Genomic DNA, 17,797 nt, shown 5'->3' with positions numbered 1-17,797 from the left:
AATGAAGAAAGTGTTTTTCTCATAAAATTCCAGCCAATACGGTCATATGCTTTAGATAAGCCGATTTTTGCTCCCCATTTTTGTTTGGCTTTTTTGTTTCTGGTGTTGATGTGGTGAAAAAGTTCGTTGGCAATAAAAATGTTGTCATGGATGCATCGAGCTGGAATGAAAGCACTTTGGAATGATCCTATAACCTTATTCAGTAGTGGTCTGTAGGGGAGTGATATTCCCTATCCAGCACGCGCTTAACATGATGGAACTAGTGCACCGACCTATGGTATCGGTGACGTCCATCCGAACCAACATCGCGCCACAAGACAGATCGCATTATCACGCGAACTACACCAGGCAATGACACAGACCCCCTATCCATAAGCAATCATGACTGAAGGAGTACTTGTACTAAGCCCGATCGTCGATCCATCGACACGCCGCAGCTATTTGCCCGTGATCGCCACTCCTCATCATCACAGCCAGACCTATGTAGATATTTCTCCGTGCTCCCATGATCCACACCCCACGCGTTGGTGGCGTCCTTTACACGTGGAGGGTGAGGATACATTCTCAATCTCTATAAATACCATTCCTATGAACTACGCCAGACCTGATTCTACTCTGAGCCCAACCCCCGTAAGATAAGATACATAGGTTAAGCTCCAAAAGAACTTCGGTCTCATCCATCTATTCATATCGGTCCCGGAGATTTTGTGGGAATAACACACCACACCTTTACATTGGCGCCGTCTGTGGTCTCGATTACTTGAGAAACCAAACCACTTTCACACTAATCAGTAGCAAAAAACCAAACCAAAAAAATTCTCAAGCCCACGAAGCATGGCAAGCCTCGAAGCTCAATTCAACACTTTGGCAGGCCAGCTAGGAACAATGAACGAGCAAATTGCCCAACTCAGGCAAGAAAACGTCACCTTACGTGCACAAGTAGATACACAAAGCCCACTAGCTGGCACCGCAGATGACGACATCATCAACGTCAGTCAACAGATCACCGAGCTAAACCAAAGGCTCGACAAGAATGCAGTCAAGAAAGATTCCACCCAGATAGTGCAGAAAATGTTGAAAACCTATCGCGCATCTCCATTTGCTGCTGAAGTCCTTCACAAGGTCTCACCTCCAGACTTTGTCCAACCACGGTTTCCACTGTATGACGGTCGTACATGCCCAGGCCAGCATATAGCAAGATATGCTCAAAGCCTCGCACTCTACAGCGCGCCAGAGTTCGACCATCTCCGATGCAGGCTCTTTCCAGCAAGTCTAAAGGACGGCCCACTCGACTGGTTTTTCTCCCTCGAGCCAGACTCCATACGAAGCTTTGAACAGCTCACCGACCTGTTCGCGAGCCAGTACGTACACAACAGACGCAAGAAGGGTGATCTCAATTCACTCTTCCAGCTCACTCTGGGCAAGGAGGAAACCTACAGTTCCTTCTTAAGCCGGTTCAAAACAGAGCTCTTGGACATGGAAAGCGGCCTCAAAGAATCATTTGCCGCGGTGGCTTTCACAACCGCTTGCCGCTCCCGCAACACCGACCTAACCAGGTCGCTCTTGAAAGATCAACCCGAAACGTTGGCCGAGCTGTACGCTCGAGTGGATAAGTACATCAAGCTGCAAGAGGCTTTGATAAAGCAGAAACGAGAAGCAGAAGAAGCAACAGAAGAGGGAGAGGTTTACGAAGTAGCATCATCCTCTAGGAAGCGACCCCGACAACAAGGACAACCTTCCAGACCCAAACCAAGAAATGATCGGGAATTCGCCGTACTCACCAGATCTCCTAGTTACATACTAGAAAAGATCAAGGGTGCTTTGCATTCTACCGACCCGGAGATAAAGCAGCGGCCAGACGCCGGCCCGACCCCCTATCGCGCTTTTCGCTCGCCAATTGCCACGAGACCGACGTCTGGCATGGGGGCTCAAGCATTACTTGCAGGACCTGGTCGAAGCTGGGCACATCAAGCAATACACTAATATAGCTGACGGCGACCTGCGCCACAAACTCATGGCCCGCAGGATACGAAGCAGGTCCCCTCCCAGACGGAGCGATCTGCGATCTCAAAGTCGCCCTCACAGCCGAGGACGCTCCCGAGAACGCGTCCACCAAGACCGCCGTCAGCCGTCAAGAGGTCGCGAGCACGACAGAACCATCCACATGATCACTCTCCAAGATGATTCCGTCTCAAGTTCACGGGAAAAACGAAGGCGGGTAGGTGCCCTCCATGAAGTATACAATTTCTCTTCACAAGCTGCAGCCATGCCACGCAGTTCAGGGCGTCGAACAGGAGATATCACCTTCTCAGAGGCCGACCTCAACAAGGTCTGCCTCCCGCATAACGATGCGCTCGTGGTCCACGTCAAAATCAGCGACTGGACCGTCAAGCGAGTTTTGATCGACCCTGGCAGCTCTTGCGATATTTTGTTCTACCACACGATCCAAGAGATGAACTTACCAAAGTCGGTCTTCATAGATCCCATTGCACCCCTCTTCGGATTCAACGGCTCCAGAGCCGACCCAATAGGAGACATCATTCTACCAGTCTCTGTGGGATCCCGGGAAGACAAAGTCAGCTTCAACAAGCGCTTCAGCGTCCTAGATACCAAGTCGTCCTACAACGCCATTCTAGGACGACGTTGGATACATCAGATGCAGGCCGTTCCGTCCCACACTACATCAGGTCATCCGTTTTCCGGCCCGCGGGGAATGATGGAACTTCGAGCAAACCAAATTTAGCCCGTCATTGTAACCAGATCATTGCTGCAACCAAGACCACGCAACCTCCCATCTCCGTCAGCAACGAACCTACCAACTATACAATGGCCAAAGATTTAGTGGCTGAGGTGCGAGCTAGCGCAACAAAACAGAACGCTGGGGGCTCCAGCAAGAGTTTCCATTCACCGGCCCCGATCTCAGCCACTACCAAAGCAGCTGGCATACCAACAGCTCGAATACTGGAGGTCGCCCCATTGGAAATCATCACGAACAAGCAGAATCTCGTAATACCACCACCACCTCCCCTCCAACCAGAAGAATGGCAGAGAACTACCCCAGTTTCTGTTGTCACGCCAACAGCAGTCATTTCTGACCCTGTTGTCATAACCACAGAGGACGTCCCAATTCCCCGACTACTTTGGCCTAGCCAAGACTTACAAGACAGAGCCGCGCGCAACGGCTTGCGTGAAAGCACCTTAACGCCGCGCCGCCAAGCACCGACTCAAGACAAGCAGCAAGTGAACCTCGGAACCGAAGACGACCCTAAACTCGTCTATGTGGGAGCCAACCTCGACCCCACACTTAAGGCTCAACTTGTAAACTTTCTGTCTATGAATAAAGATGTGTTCACTTGGTCGTATATCGATGCACGTTATGGTATAGACCCTAGTGTCGCATGCCATCGGTTAAACGTCAACCCCGAAGGCCAAACCAGTTCGACAAGTCATGGGTCTAGAGACGACGATTATCATTACGCTTTCAAAAAGCAATCAACGATTTAGGTGGATAAGCTCAAACAAGTAGGTTTCATCCGAAGGTCGACTACCCCAGAGTGGGTCGCCAACATAGTGGCGATCCGAAAAGAATGGCATCCGTTTGTTGTCGACTTCACCAACGTCAATCAAGAAACTCCGAAAGACAGCTTCCCCCTACCAAGAATCGACCAACTAGTCGACCAGACGTGTGGGCACGAGCTACTATCATTCATGGACGCGTATAGTGGATACAATCAAATACCACTAGCTGAGGAAGATCAGGAGAAGACATCGTTCATCACTGAGCAAGGAATTTATTGTTACAACGTTCTCCCCTTCGGACTAAAGAACGCAGGAGCGACCTATCAGCGGCTAGTAACTAACATGTTCCAGGACATGCTAGGCGATACCATGGAGGTCTACATAGACGACATGGTGGTCAAGAGCAAAAAGTCACCACCTCCTTCACTTTCCTCGAAAGCAAGCGTTCTCCGGACTAAGACGAACCTAATGAAGTCAATCCGGAGAAGTGTCTTTTTGGAGCGTCCTCCGAAAAAATTTCTGATATCGTCTCGGAACGAGGCATCGAAGCAAATCCAGACCAAATTCGGCGCGTTCATCGACATGCCCGATTCAAAAAAAAAAAACAGATACAAAAGTTGTCGTATGGTCACGCGACTCAACCGATTCATATCCGAGCATCGACAAATGCCGACCGTTCTTACAGATACTAAAGAAAGGCGAAAGCAATTCTCATGGAACGATCAATGCCACCAAGCATTCGCTACCCCCGAAGGAGTACCTCACACACCCTCCGTCCTTGCCAAACCAACGACGGCTAAACTCTCAGGGGCTCTACCGGCGGTATCCGATTTCGCCATCGGTTTGGTCCTATTCAAGGATCTAACACAATTCAGAAAAGCCGATCTACTTCACAAGCAAGACACTTCACTCCAAAGAAAGAACTACTCCTACATAGAAAGAGCCGCCCTTGCTTTGTTGTACTTTCGCACGAAAAATTTTGACCGTATTTCCAGGCTCATCCAATCAAGGTGCTTAGCGATCTTCCTTTAAAGAGGATTCTTCACAAAGAAAACAAGACTACAAGGATGGCATTATGGGCCGAAGAGCTGGGCGAACACCACATCGACTTCGTCCCGCGCATATCACAGAAGGGCCAGGTCGTGGCAGATTTCCTCGCCGATTTCCCAGTCGACGACCCTAATTGGGAGGCTGAAACAGAGGTCGCACCCAAGAAAGCGAGCATGCACATACCGGGTCTCTACGTCGATGGTTCCAACGAACCCTGGAGGCAGTGGTATGGGAATCGTTTTAGTCTCCCCCGAGGGAGCTATGGTAGAGAAGGCGTTCAGATAGACTTCGCGAACGCCCAACAACGGCGAAGTACGAAGCACTAATAATGGGAATGCGCGCTGCGATCCAGCTCGGAGTAAAGGAGATCCAAATCTTTAGTGACTCGCAACTGGTCGTTCGCCAGGTTGCAAAAGAGTACACTACCAGTGAAGGTAACCTCTCCAAATACCTTCAAGTTGTTAGCAATTTACTTCCATCATTTAGCAGAGCGACGATACACCATTTTTTGCGTGACGAGAACCGTCATGCAGATAGCTTGGCGTACTTAGCCACTCAGACACCGAACTGTGTCCCTCGACAACTACTCATCGAAGTAGTCGATCGACCAGCTTTACACAAGCGGACCACGCCTTCACAATTAGCGACTTCGTTTCCCACTCTCAAGATCGACGAGTCAATCCCGGATCGCGACCTATTATACAATACATCGAAGACGCGACACTCCCGCAGGAGCGCGCAAAGCGAAGGTTCCACACCAAGCACGTAGCTATTGTATGGTGAACGACAGATTATTCCGCAAATCCGCAGGGGGACCTCATCTGAGATGTATCAATCCAGAGCAAGGCCAGCTAATTTTTGCTGAAATTCACGAAGGAGAATGCGGCAACCATGCTGGAGGTCGCTCACTTGCCCACAAAGCGATCTCCCAAGGCTACTTCTGGCCTCGTATGCAGATTGATGCTAAAGCGTATGTTCTTAAATGTGTCAAATGCCAAACATTTGGGCCTGAACATCATCATACCGACTTCCTGAACCGATTAACATCGCGAGTCCTCGCCGTTCCACATGTGGGGCATGGACATTATGGGACCATTCATCCCTCGAGGAAGAGCACCGGCTTCCGCTTTGTCCTTGCTGCCACAGACTACTTCACTAAGTGGGTTGAAGCAATTCCATTAGCACACGTCAAAGAATCACACGTCAGAAATTTCATCTGGACTCATATCATCACCCGGTTTGGCTTACCACATACACTAGTGATGGACAACGGCTCCCAGTTCAAAGGGAAAACAGTCAAAGAGTTTCTGGCCAAATGGAAGATCGTTCATGCGTTCTCCACACCTCAGTACGCTCAAAGCAATGGACAAGCAGAGGCCAGTAATAAAGCCATTCTGGAGAATTTGAAAAAGAAAATTGAAAAGAACAAAAGCCAATGGCCCAATCAGCTGGAGAACATACTCTGGGCTCATCGCACTACAGCTCGCTCAAGCACGGGCGAGTCACCATTCTCCTTATGCTATGGCACAGAAGCCGTCATCCCCACCGAGCTGACAATCACGACAACCTGATCTGAACTTGTCGAATCAGGCCTCAATGACTTCGGTTCTGGCGAGATCGACCTCCTCGAAGAACGGCGCGACCTAGCAGCCATCAGAGTGGCAGCCTACCAGCAGGTCCTCAAGAGATCTTACAACAAACGGGTACATCCACGGTCTTTTCAACCGGGGGATCTCGTTTTGAAGAAAACTCAAGATGATGCGAAGCTAGCACCAACATGGGAAGGCCCTTACATAGTGGAGCGCGTCGTTGGCAACGGCGCGTATTGGATTAAAACTCAAGAAGGAAAGTTGCTGCCACGACCATGGAACACATACTTGCTAAAGCAATTCTATCAATAGTCGTCTTACGCATTGTAATTCCTATTCCCAGGCACTACAAAGTTCATATGAAAGAAACTCAAGATTGCTATCATAAATGACGGATCCACTTACATCTCCAAACCACACCTCTCACGGAGATCCAAGGCTAAACACGCGCTCATACGCGCAGGACGCTCTCAGGAGCTTACAGGCTTATCGCCTCTCCGAGTCTCGCTAAGTTGGGGGCCTACACTTTTCGAATCAACTAAGCGAGAACGCCTCACCGGGGAGCGAGCAACGCCTCGGGGGGCTAAACACGCGCTCATACGCGCAGGACGCTCTCAGGAGCTTACAGGCTTATCGCCTCTCCGAGTCTCGCTAAGTTGAGGACCTATACTTCTAGGATCAACTAAGCGAGAACGCTCTCAGGAGCAGAACGCCCTCAGGGGCTAAACACGCGCTCATACGCGCAGGACGCTCTCAGGAGCTTACAGGCTTATCGCCTCTCCGAGTCTCGCTAAGTTGAGGACCTATACTTCTAGGATCAACTAACCGAGAACGCTCTCAAGAGCAGAACGCCCTCAGGGGCTAAACACGCGCTCATACGCGCAGGACGCTCTCAGGAGCTTACAGGCTTATCGCCTCTCCGAAGTCTCGCTAAGTTGAGGACCTATACTTCTAGGATCAACTAAAGTGAACGCGCTCAGAGCGTAACGCCCTCAGGGGCTAAGCACGCGTTCATACGCGCAGGACGCTCTCAGGAGCTTACAGGCTTATCGCCTCTCCGAATCTCGCTAAGTTGAGGACCTACACTTTTCGAATAAACTAAGCGAGAACGCTCTCAGGAGCAGAACGCCCTCAGGGGCTAAGCACGCGTTCATACGCGCAGGACGCTCTCAGGAGCTTACAGGCTTATCGCCTCTCCGAGTCTCGCTAAGTTGGGGGCATACACTTTTCGAATCAACTAAGCGGTGAACGCCTCCGAGCTAAACACGCCATACGCGGGACGCCTCGGGAGCTTACAGGCTTATCGCCTCTCCGAGTCTCGCTAAGTTGGGGGCATACACTTTTCGAATCAACTAAGCGAGAACACTCACAGGAGCAGAACGCCCTCGGGGGCTAAACACGCTCATACGCCGGGCGACGCTCGAGAGCTCACAGCTTATCGCCTCTTGAAGTCTCGCTAAGTTGGGGCATATACTTTTCGAATCAACTAAGCGAACGCCTCGTGAAACGTAACGCCCTCAGCGACTAAAACAAACTCTCACCCGAGCAGGACGTTCTAGGGCGCTTACAGGCTCATAGCCTCTTTCATTCTTACTAGACGGGGACCGATACTCCTAGGGTTAACCAACGAAGAACGCTCCCAGTGAGCACCATAGCCCACGAACTTACAGGGGCAAAAGCCCCTTTTCGTCCTAAAAGATCAAACGCTTACATAGCGTGTTCCCATACATTATCATAGCAGCATAACATGTAGCAAGAATACATTTCAGAAGCAAAATGCGTACACAGAATCAAAGCCATGAACAAATCAGACCAAAACATATACAACATTAATCAAGTGTTTCACCAAAAGAATAACACATATCGGATCCAGTGACATCAGATCCAGAGCACCGACCTGCTGGGTCTACCCAGGAAATCCAGCCCAACTAAAACATCAGTATCATAAAGACAGACAAAGAAAAAGACGAACTGCCCAGGTAACCCCGGGAAAACAGCTCTATTGGTTTAGGCCAGAGGCCGCTTACAAACACAAAAACCAGACATTCAACTTTCAAACAACATCATCAAAGCCTTCAACCAGAGGGACGTCCAGCACTTGGGAACAGCTCGGATCACCAGGAGACGCCACTACTGCTTCAGTTAGCGTCCCACCCAGACCGCCAACGACGGGAGGTTGATCCGCAACCACCTCACCAAGAAAGGTGCAGAATCGATCGCGAAGCATCAAAGACGACCGACCTCGAAATGAAGTCGACTGTCGATCTATTGCAGGTCCTTGAGCCGGCTCTTCGCAGTCGCCATACCTCGCCTCCAGTTCTTCTATTTCAAAGACGGATGGCAAGATAGGCCGCCTTAGCCTCCATTGCAGTAGCTTTTACAACGCAGCGAAAGCGATTAGCAAAGAATGCCTTCTTCTTCAAATCATCGACCTCATGCCTTCCCGGCGCCTCGTTCAGCCGACGTCCTCTCCAGAGAGCGGCAGAACTAGTTGCGCCTTTCAACATATCAGCTCCACCTTCTCCGATTGAGATATCGCTCGGAGATCGGAGACCTCGAGCCTCAAGGCCTCAACCTCCGACTTCTCCATCTCAGCAAACAAGGCAGTTGTCTTCAGTTTCTGATACCCGGCAACCATCTGCAGCAGCTCGCACATAGTACCACAAACAAACGATAAGCAACAATGTACAATAAGGGATAGCACAATCAGTAATAACACTACCACTTACCAGGCAAATCGCCTTATCCACCGCTCTCACATTCGACTCTAGTTCCTTAGAGTCAAGGTCCTTCCTATCACCATCAAGCGTCATCCCTTCTAACAAGCAAGCGGCTATGGGTGCGGACTTGTAGCTGCAGTCCGACCTCTTCACAGAACGCTTCTTCCCAGTTACTTCATCAACATACATCAGGTTGCGCTCCAACTCGTCCTTGCCAGTATCGGACGGCTCCTTACCGTTCCTCTCGAGCCAACCTTCCTTCATCTTGCCTCGAGGCATCTCCAACCACCCGGTCGAATGACCTCAGGGCAACCTCCGGCGCCCTCAACTAGAACGCTGAAGTCGCATCGGCCTCGATTACGGATTGCGAAATGCCCTCCCACCCATTCGCACCTCACCACCCCGCGGCGATCCGGGCCACCCTCGCAGCCTTAGCGCAGTCGGTATTCGAACGCCGGAAGGAACGCCCTCCACGCCGAAAGGAGCATCCTCCCGACCCATGCCCGACCCGGACCGAGGCCCCAAAGACTTCGGTGGGTCGCTTCACCCCAAAGACGGCCCGGTTTCTATCCTCTCTGGTCACCAAATCACTCCCACGCTTCTCCATAACACGTACTTTAGACGCTCCCTTACCACGAGCCCTAGTTTTCTGAGCTTCCCTTCTCTTCCGAACGACAGGCCCTCCACGCTCCTTAAAGAATTCGGCGACCTCAGGCAACTTGGCGATTTTCGTCGCGCGTCGGCCACCGAATCTCGATCTCGACATCGGTTGGTTCGTCTCGCTGTCGTGTCGGGTATCTGTACAAAAGACAAAATAACAAATGTTAGATCAATACAAGATCACTCGATATCAGCGTAAAACCTAAGAAAGCGTACTGGTACCCACCAGTGAAATCACATATTTTCCTGTCCACACTGAACCCGCTCGCACAGTAGTTACCGACTAACAGAAACGGTCTTTTATCCCAAGACTCATTACTCACTCCATCCAGAACGGGTGACAGAGTAGCTCGGGTTTGCAAGCTAAAATTATATGCCCTAGATCGCTTCAAAGTGAAGTGCTCGATAATATCAGTGACTTCGATCTGGTATTCACCGCTGGCGTTCAACAGGTCGAACACCTTCAACAACCGCCAGGTGTTACCCACGAACTGCACAGGCGCTTTGCCACAGCGGTTCAAAAATTGACAAACCAACTTCGAAAAGGGTATCGTCATGTGCGCCCTCACCGCCCCTCGCACGATCATCACCCCGTGATGCGGTGGGACGTACCTATCGCTAAAGACCAGGACGCCTCGGTCAGGCTCGTGGATCTCCAGACCTTCTACGGTTATACCATATCTTTTCCTCAGATATGGAAACGCCCTCAAAGCGTGTTTATCCACAGCCCTAGGCGGTAGCTCGCTCGAAGCCGACCTCTCACCGCGTCCTGAAGTGCCAACGTCAGCAACCACAGAAGCAGATCGAGCATCGCCTTCTTCACTCGCAGCCTCAGCCTCATCCCTATCTTCCTCACCCAGCTTACCAACTGATTCGTCTGTCTCCTCCTCCTCTTCCCAACCAAGGGAAACTTCACGCGACTTCGAGGCGAGAAAGTCATCGAATCCGACATTCTTCTCCCTAAGCTTAACAAACCTAGCTACTGGTATCTAACAGAGCACCCTAACAACTTTAGCACAGAAGCTTAACACTAAACAAGGGAAACAGTTCAAAATGGCGCGGAAACTAACCTGAGGGATGATGCGCTAATGAAGTTCTCTCTACCAAACGAAGTAGCCAAATGAAGCCTCAGTCAAGCAAGTAAAATTTTTGAACAACCGCCCCTCCAATTTCCAAGGCATTATGATTACACCTTAGCCCTAGCCCCCACGACTTCCAAGTAACTGTCTTGTCTTTTCACATCCCGAAAAACGGGCCCACGCTTCCTTTGTTTGCGAATCGGATCATCATCCACGCGTCGCGCACACGCCACACACGATCGCACTAACCAACTCACGCGGTTAACACTAGCTGTTCTACACTGATCGTGGCCGATCCCCAACTATCACATAGTACGCGCGTGCCACCGTTCTCTCTCAGCAGGTCGTTATCACAACCTACTGAGAGGGGGCTGTGTAGGGGAGTGATATTCCCTATCCAGCACGCGCTTAACATGATGGAACTAGTGCACCGACCTATGGTATCAGGTCGCATCCGCGAACCAACATCGCGCCACAAGACAGATCGCATTATCACGCGAACTACACCAGGCAATGACACAGACCCCCTATCCATAAGCAATCATGACTGAAGGAGTACTTGTACTAAGCCCGACCGCGATCCGACACGCCAAAGCTATTTTTGCCCGTGATCGCCACTCCTCATCATCACAGCAGACCTATGTAGATATTTCTCACGTGCTCCCATGATCCACACCCCACGTTGGTGACGTCCTTTACACGTAGAGGGTGAGGATACATTCTCAATCTCTATAAATACCATTCCTATGAACTACGCCCAGGACGATTCTACTCGAGCCCAACCCCCGAGTAAGATCATCGTGGCGATTCGGCTCCAAAAGCCGAACTCGGTCTCATCCATCTATTCATATCAGTCCCCAGAGACTGTTTGTAAGGGAATAACACACCACACCTTTACATGGTCGTAAACGATTCACTATAACTTTGGACAAAATTTTGTAGGCCACATTACAAAGGCTGCAAATTGGGCGAAAATGAGAAGGATGATCAGTTTTTTTTGTTTTTGGGATTAAGACGATGTTTGTGTGGTTCAGAGGTTTTGTGAAATGGGCATTGAAGTAGAATTGTTGAATGAAGTTTGTCAAGTCCCCGCCAACAATATCTAGTAGGTATGAAAAAACTTTCTTGTAAATCCATCTAGCCCTGCGGATTTGTTTTTGTTTGCTACAATCTAGAAAGCTGCTACTCTGATTTCGTCCTCCTTTGGGATTTTGTTGTCCAGCGCAGTAACTCTTGGTGTACAAGAGTTGAAGATTTGGCTTGTCGAATCATCATCAGAACTTTCAAAGTTTCTTTGGAAATGTTCCACAAAAACCTTTGAAATGGTTTCTTCTTCCTGTTGCCATTTGTCGTCCGCGTCTTTGATTGTAGTGATACCTTTGGCTTGTCTGTTGATGATGAGAGACAAGGGATTTTTTTTGGTATTGTCATCTCCTTCTTGGTGCCAGGTAGCATTCGCTCTTTGTGTCCAATGACTTTCTTCATGTAGTACGAGGTTTGCAAAGGAGCTTATATAAGGTTTTTTCTGTTTGATCAATTGCTCTAGTTCTAGCAGAGGGTGGGAGTTGGTGGATATCCTCAAGCATCTCTTCAATTTCTGCGATTTTCTTTTGAATTGGGAGGCAAATATGACGCAAACATTGGGAACTTTTCCCCACCTTCAAAAGTGAAAGTGCCGTAACCTTTATTATTTTTCAGCCCACAAATCCTAATTAAACAAAACAAAACGCAAGTGGCAGAAAACTTAGCTGAGTTGCTGAAACAGTGCAATGCAAATCCACAAGATAACAAATGCTGAAGAATCTCTTTGACATTATATTCTAGATTAACAAATATATAATAATAATCTCTTGAAATTATAATGATTTAAATCTAAACTATAGTCTATTTATGGGTTTCCATCCGATTCCAAAAGGACGGTGAAACTAACATTTATAAACCGTTGTAAATTGTGATCGGAGAAAAAAACACTCTTTTGTTCTTCTTTTCATTCTTCTTCTTTCTAAAACCTTATTTGATTTCTTCTTATTGATTTCTTATTAAAAACACTGAAAACTGTCGGTTAACTTGATCAGCTTCTTTGTTCACTTTATGGTTTAGCCTTGAAATTAGATTTACCGAAAATACAAGTTATAGTAAAGAAAAGTAATTCCAGATTCAGTAACACACTTCATTAATAAGTCTCACACTTACAGAGACGGAGCGGAACGGCCTGACAAGTTAGTTTTTTTTTTTTTTTTTTTTTTTGGGGGGGGGGGAATGGGATGGGATATGAGTACCCCTTTCTCTGAACTAATGTACATTAAAATGAAATTTAAATAAACTTCGTATGGTTCTACACTCTTACAGAAGGGAGAAAAACAAAAAAAATATAAAAACAAAATTTACAGATTTGGCATTTGATCCCAAACGGTTAGGGAGTCCTTTGTTAAACCTTCATTTGCAAGCTTATGAGCCAGAGAGTTTCCTTCCCTATGATTATGGGAGATCCGTCCTAAAACTAATCTGGACATAATGGACTGTATCTCGAAGAACATTGGGGTAAACCTCCAAGGTGGATCAATATCCCTTGTCAACCACTTGATGACAAGTTCAGATTCCCCTTCAATCCACACTGGGCTGGAAGGAAGAGTGGAGAGTAACTTTAATCCATTCCAAAGAGCCAGAACTTCTGAATCCACTGCTGGCACTTCTCCAGCTGATCCAGCAAAAGCTTTAATGACAGATCCATCACTAATTGAAATTGTACCGCCAAAACCAGCAACTCTTCTGCTAGTGCTTCCCATACAAACCTCTTTACTACTTCCAACGAAATTGAGCTTGAACCATCCCGAGGAAGGTGGAAGCCACGAATCTGATGGTCCACCAACATGATTAACCTAAACCAAAAAATAAAATAAGAGAATCAAGCCACATTTTATCTTAACTTACTTCTAAAACCCTGAGAATAAGACTGACAATCCATTTTAAAAAAAAAAATTTTACCGAAATACAAATAATGGCAAAACTCTCACCTGATTAAGGTCTAAATGGCTTGTTTGAGAACATTGGAGGCTTGAAGATCCAACTGTCACATCCTGACAAATTAATTGAAGTGCACTGAATTATACATACCTGACAGAGCATGCCTCTTGCAACATTTACATCAAAAAAAATAACATACCATGTTCTTACCACATGCCCACCTGATTAAGATCAAAAAAATTTGGTTCGGAAGTCTGGATGCAGGAAAGGCCAGCAAAAGGTTCCTGTAAACGACGCAAAATCACTTTTTGCAAAATTATTCACTTATACTCCACCAAACAGAACACAAAGATTGTTCAATAAACTAACCCCAAAAGCCGCAGTTTCAGATGAGTGATACTGGTCGTTCAGATCACCTGAGGGACCAGGAGGGCATGCATATACACAAATGTCTGGGGACATGTTCCTACAGTAGGAAGTTTTTTAAACCATGCCAAGTAAACTCACACGTTAATCAGTGTATAAAACAAGAAAATTTAGATCAACTTACAATAGTCTATGACTTTGAGTCTCTTGACCACCCATGTCTCCCGCATGGCAAGGATCATGCGGTTCTGAGGTCAAACCAAATTAACACTCATCAACTGGGAAAACAGATATACAAATACTAATATAAATATTTGCATATTATGAGGAATACCAGATGTATATGAAAAGATACCTGGCACCCCTCTCCGCGAATGTAAAGGCGTTACACTATCACTTGTATCAGGTCCATTTCTGGCTTTCTTACAACTTTGACTCTCTCCCACTAACGGCGTAATTCTTTTCGGGGGCCGACCTCTTGCTCGAGCACGAGGGGAGTCATAGAATCCTACTTGGCTCACCGCAGATAACATATGATTGTCCTCTGCCACCAGGTTGTTAGAGCTTGTGCAATTTTCGATAATTCCAACTGGAGGACGTGATATTCTCATGCAATCAGCATCAAGCTGATTTATACTTGTATGAGTGTCTTCCTCAGCATCCTTTTCTGTTTCCCTTATTTTGTTTACAATGTTAGACTTAGCGATTTGATATGCTTTCAAAGAAATTGCACCCTTGGCGGAAATACTTAGAGCTAGACGACAGAGCTCATTGTAGCGAGAAGCTATGGGATTTTGGTGGTCAGTTTGCATATCTTTGTTGCTATCATCCGAAACAACACCCCATTTTGCTCTTTTTGTCCACCTTTTCTTGAAGTAAGCCTCTGGAACCAACATAATGTTTGTAGCTGAGAAGACTTTTAAAATATGCCTACACAGAATTCCCATGAGCTCAAGGTTTAGACAACTACAGCACACACGAATGTCATTGTCACATGAGTAAAAATTAACAATCCGGCTGCTGTTCTGTCCCCACCTTGAGACCACAAAGGTCCTATTTGTCTCTATGGTATCTGTCTCTACTGCAATGTAGTTAACACTATCACAAAACTCCTTCTGGAACTCTTTGAACATTGATCTGGTGTAAACGTCAGCGGCTTGTTTTTCGATTGGGAGGTCGGACTTCAAAGCATGCCTAATTTGGTGCGACTTTAAGTCTTCATAAGCTTCCTTTTCTCGACTATTGACTAGTGCCTTTTCATATTGGTTGACAAAATCATTGAAAGGGAGTGTCCTATTCAAGTAGTCATTGAAGAAAGAATGTATACTTTCACTTCGTTGAGATGTCATCACGTCTGCCTGGAAGATCTGTTTGGAGTACAGTGGAACCCACTTGTGCCGCTTACTGTATATATTGTCAAGCCATTCATTATCGCAAATTTCGTACTGATTGAGTAATGATACCCACCTTGTCTCAAATTCATCAGGCGATAGGGGCTCATAGATACATTTCTTAAAATCTGTACCAAAGTCAACTCCATCATTGTACAAATGACTCAAGTTTTTAGCTGTACCCTGCAAGATATACCGTAAAGATAAGCAGTGGAGAGTTCCTGGTAACACCCGTTCAATTGCTTTTTCCATTTCTTCATCTTGATCAGTAACAATTCTGATTGGCCGGTGCCCACGCATTGCCTTCAACAATGTCTCTAGCAACCAAGTAAAGGACTCCTCACTCTCATTCAAAATTATTGCACAACCAAACAGGACTGTCTGTGAGTGATGATTCACACCAAAAATTGGGGAAAACGGACGTCCATATTGGGATGTCCCATAATTGGTCTCGAAAGAAATTACATCACCAAAGTAACCAAAGTCCAACCTTGACCTTGAGTCGGCCCAAAAACAGTTCAGCATATTATCATCTCCATCGACTTGTACAGCATGAAAGAATGATGGGTTCTCTGATTGCATCTGTCTGAAGTAATTGAAGATAACCAGCAGATCACCCTTCTCAAGTTTCTTCTTCCTTTTCTTACTCATGCGGTTTCTAAAACGAGGTTTACCAGAAAAAGCCTTCTCACTCCCGGAAACCTCCCTTAACAACGATGGCAGTAGCGGTTTCTGTGTCGTACCCTCATCAGTCATTACACTAACCGGTGGTCCCTGAGTTGACTGTGTGTCTTTCTGAGACCTTAACATATTCAAATCTCCCAAACGATCAAATTCATGGTTATGTTCTTCAATAAACTTTTGAACTATCCACTTACCATCAGATGTTTTCTTCACCTCCATCTTTGCATTACAACCTACCCTTGTGACTGGAAGAATCCGCGGCTTCACCTTCACAACAACACCACCTCTCACGTGTTTCCTGTCATTAGTATCATCCTCCCCGTTTTTCCGACGATAACCTTCCCTTGAACAACAAAATCGACGAAAAAGAAGAGAACCATCAATATTCGATTTACGAGTCTTGTCTTTCCGTACAACAAAGCCCAAAACTCTCGCATATGCATTGTAATAAAGAAATGCCTTGTGATGAGATTCAAATTCCATTCCAACTGATGGTTTACGGTTACTTAACTCATCAGCCAAATCAAGCTCCCCGCCTTCACTACCACCATTTTCTCCATTAGTAACTTGTCTTCCTCTATGTGACCTCAGTAAATGTGTTTCCCCAAGACTAACACATTCATGGTTATGTTCCTCCACAAACTTCTGCACAATCCATTTTCCATCGGAACTCCTTTTAACATCCATCTTCGCATTACACCCTACTCTCATCTTCTGCAAAACTTCCGCTCTTCTTTTCATTTCAATCTTCGCCCGCCTACTTAACCTCGGAACAGGTGGAATCCTCAACTCCACCTTAACAGCAACACCATCTCTAATCTGCACAAACCCTTCATTCCCATTATCACGACCGTTCCTTGGAAACCCTTCTTTAGAACAACAAAATCTTCTAAATAGATATGACCCATCCACATTCGATTTACGTGTCTTGTCTTTCCTAACACTAAACCCAATAACAGCAGCATACTCATTATAAAATAGAAATGCTTGGTGTAGTGAATCAAATTCCATTCCTACATATGGTTTACTCGATGAACTCATTTCACCTTTATCTGATGCTTCAAATATCGAATTATCAAACTCACTAGTATTGTTTTCCATATATATATATATATATTAAAAGGTTATGGCTTTTGAGTAATTATTATGATCAAAATTGGAAAAAGAGAGTTGAGCTTACTTGAAGAGTTTTTGTTGCTGAGATTTGAAGCTGGTACTAATTAGTGTCAACTGATCTCACTGACCCTCGTTTTGTTTTGTACGCATAGGAGTGGAACTCGGTCGGGTTGGGTCGGGTTGAGACACCGAGCCCAACCCGAGTTTCAAATGTTTCAATCCGAGCCCGAGGACTAAGTCCTAGTCTGTCTTTAAATTTTCATCCCAACCCAACCAATTCGGGTTATGTCGGGTTGGTCAAACTTCTCAGGTTTTTTTTTGAATTAGAAAGTAAAAAATATTGGAATTGAAATCTTCTAATGAAATCAAAGAGATTTGATTGTTTGAAAGGAAATTAACCTTGTTGATTATATTATTCTCTTTAAAATATAGATTTTCAAATTTATTTTTTATAAAAATATAAGGATTGAAAAATATACGTGTATATATATATGCACACCGGCTCGGATTTTTTGGTTTATTTGATATTCTAATCCGAGCCTAATCCAAAACTGAGTCGGGTTTTGATTTTAGGAAACCAAGCCCGGACCACGGATTTTACATGTTAGCCCAAGACCAACAAAAATCCAGATTTAATCCATCGGGGTTGTGCTAACCCG

General features: G+C 46.4%; 1 protein-coding gene across 9 annotated transcripts in view; it reads right to left on the bottom strand.

Annotated features, from left to right (window-relative positions):
- The window catches only part of LOC147501344 (protein FAR1-RELATED SEQUENCE 5-like), a 56,543-nt gene extending 39,289 nt beyond the window's left edge, over nt 1-17,254 (bottom strand). For 3 of the 9 annotated variants that reach the window (XR_015221350.1, XR_015221352.1, XR_015221351.1), the window contains exons 1-2: nt 14,303-17,254; nt 14,132-14,195 (exon numbers count right to left, since the gene is read on the bottom strand). Coding sequence is in view for 2 of the 9 variants with exons in the window: in XM_086606366.1 (XP_086462492.1) it covers nt 13,002-13,496; nt 13,632-13,694; nt 13,803-13,865; nt 13,951-14,047; nt 14,132-14,195; nt 14,303-17,123 (3,603 nt within the window). In the remaining 7 variants the exon portion in view is untranslated. Of the gene's footprint in view, nt 1-12,878; nt 13,497-13,631; nt 13,695-13,780; nt 13,866-13,950; nt 14,048-14,131; nt 14,196-14,302 lie in introns of those variants that run through there. The other 6 variants (XR_015221328.1, XR_015221330.1, XR_015221327.1 and 3 more) reach the window with 5 other exon arrangements.
- Between the last annotated feature and the right edge of the window lie 543 nt (nt 17,255-17,797).

Source organism: Coptis chinensis, chromosome 4 (genome assembly GCF_015680905.1).
Source record: "Coptis chinensis isolate HL-2020 chromosome 4, ASM1568090v1, whole genome shotgun sequence".
Lineage (NCBI taxonomy): Eukaryota > Viridiplantae > Streptophyta > Magnoliopsida > Ranunculales > Ranunculaceae > Coptis > Coptis chinensis.
Note: the sequence above shows the minus strand (reverse complement) of the source record. Positions and strands in the feature narration are given on the sequence as shown.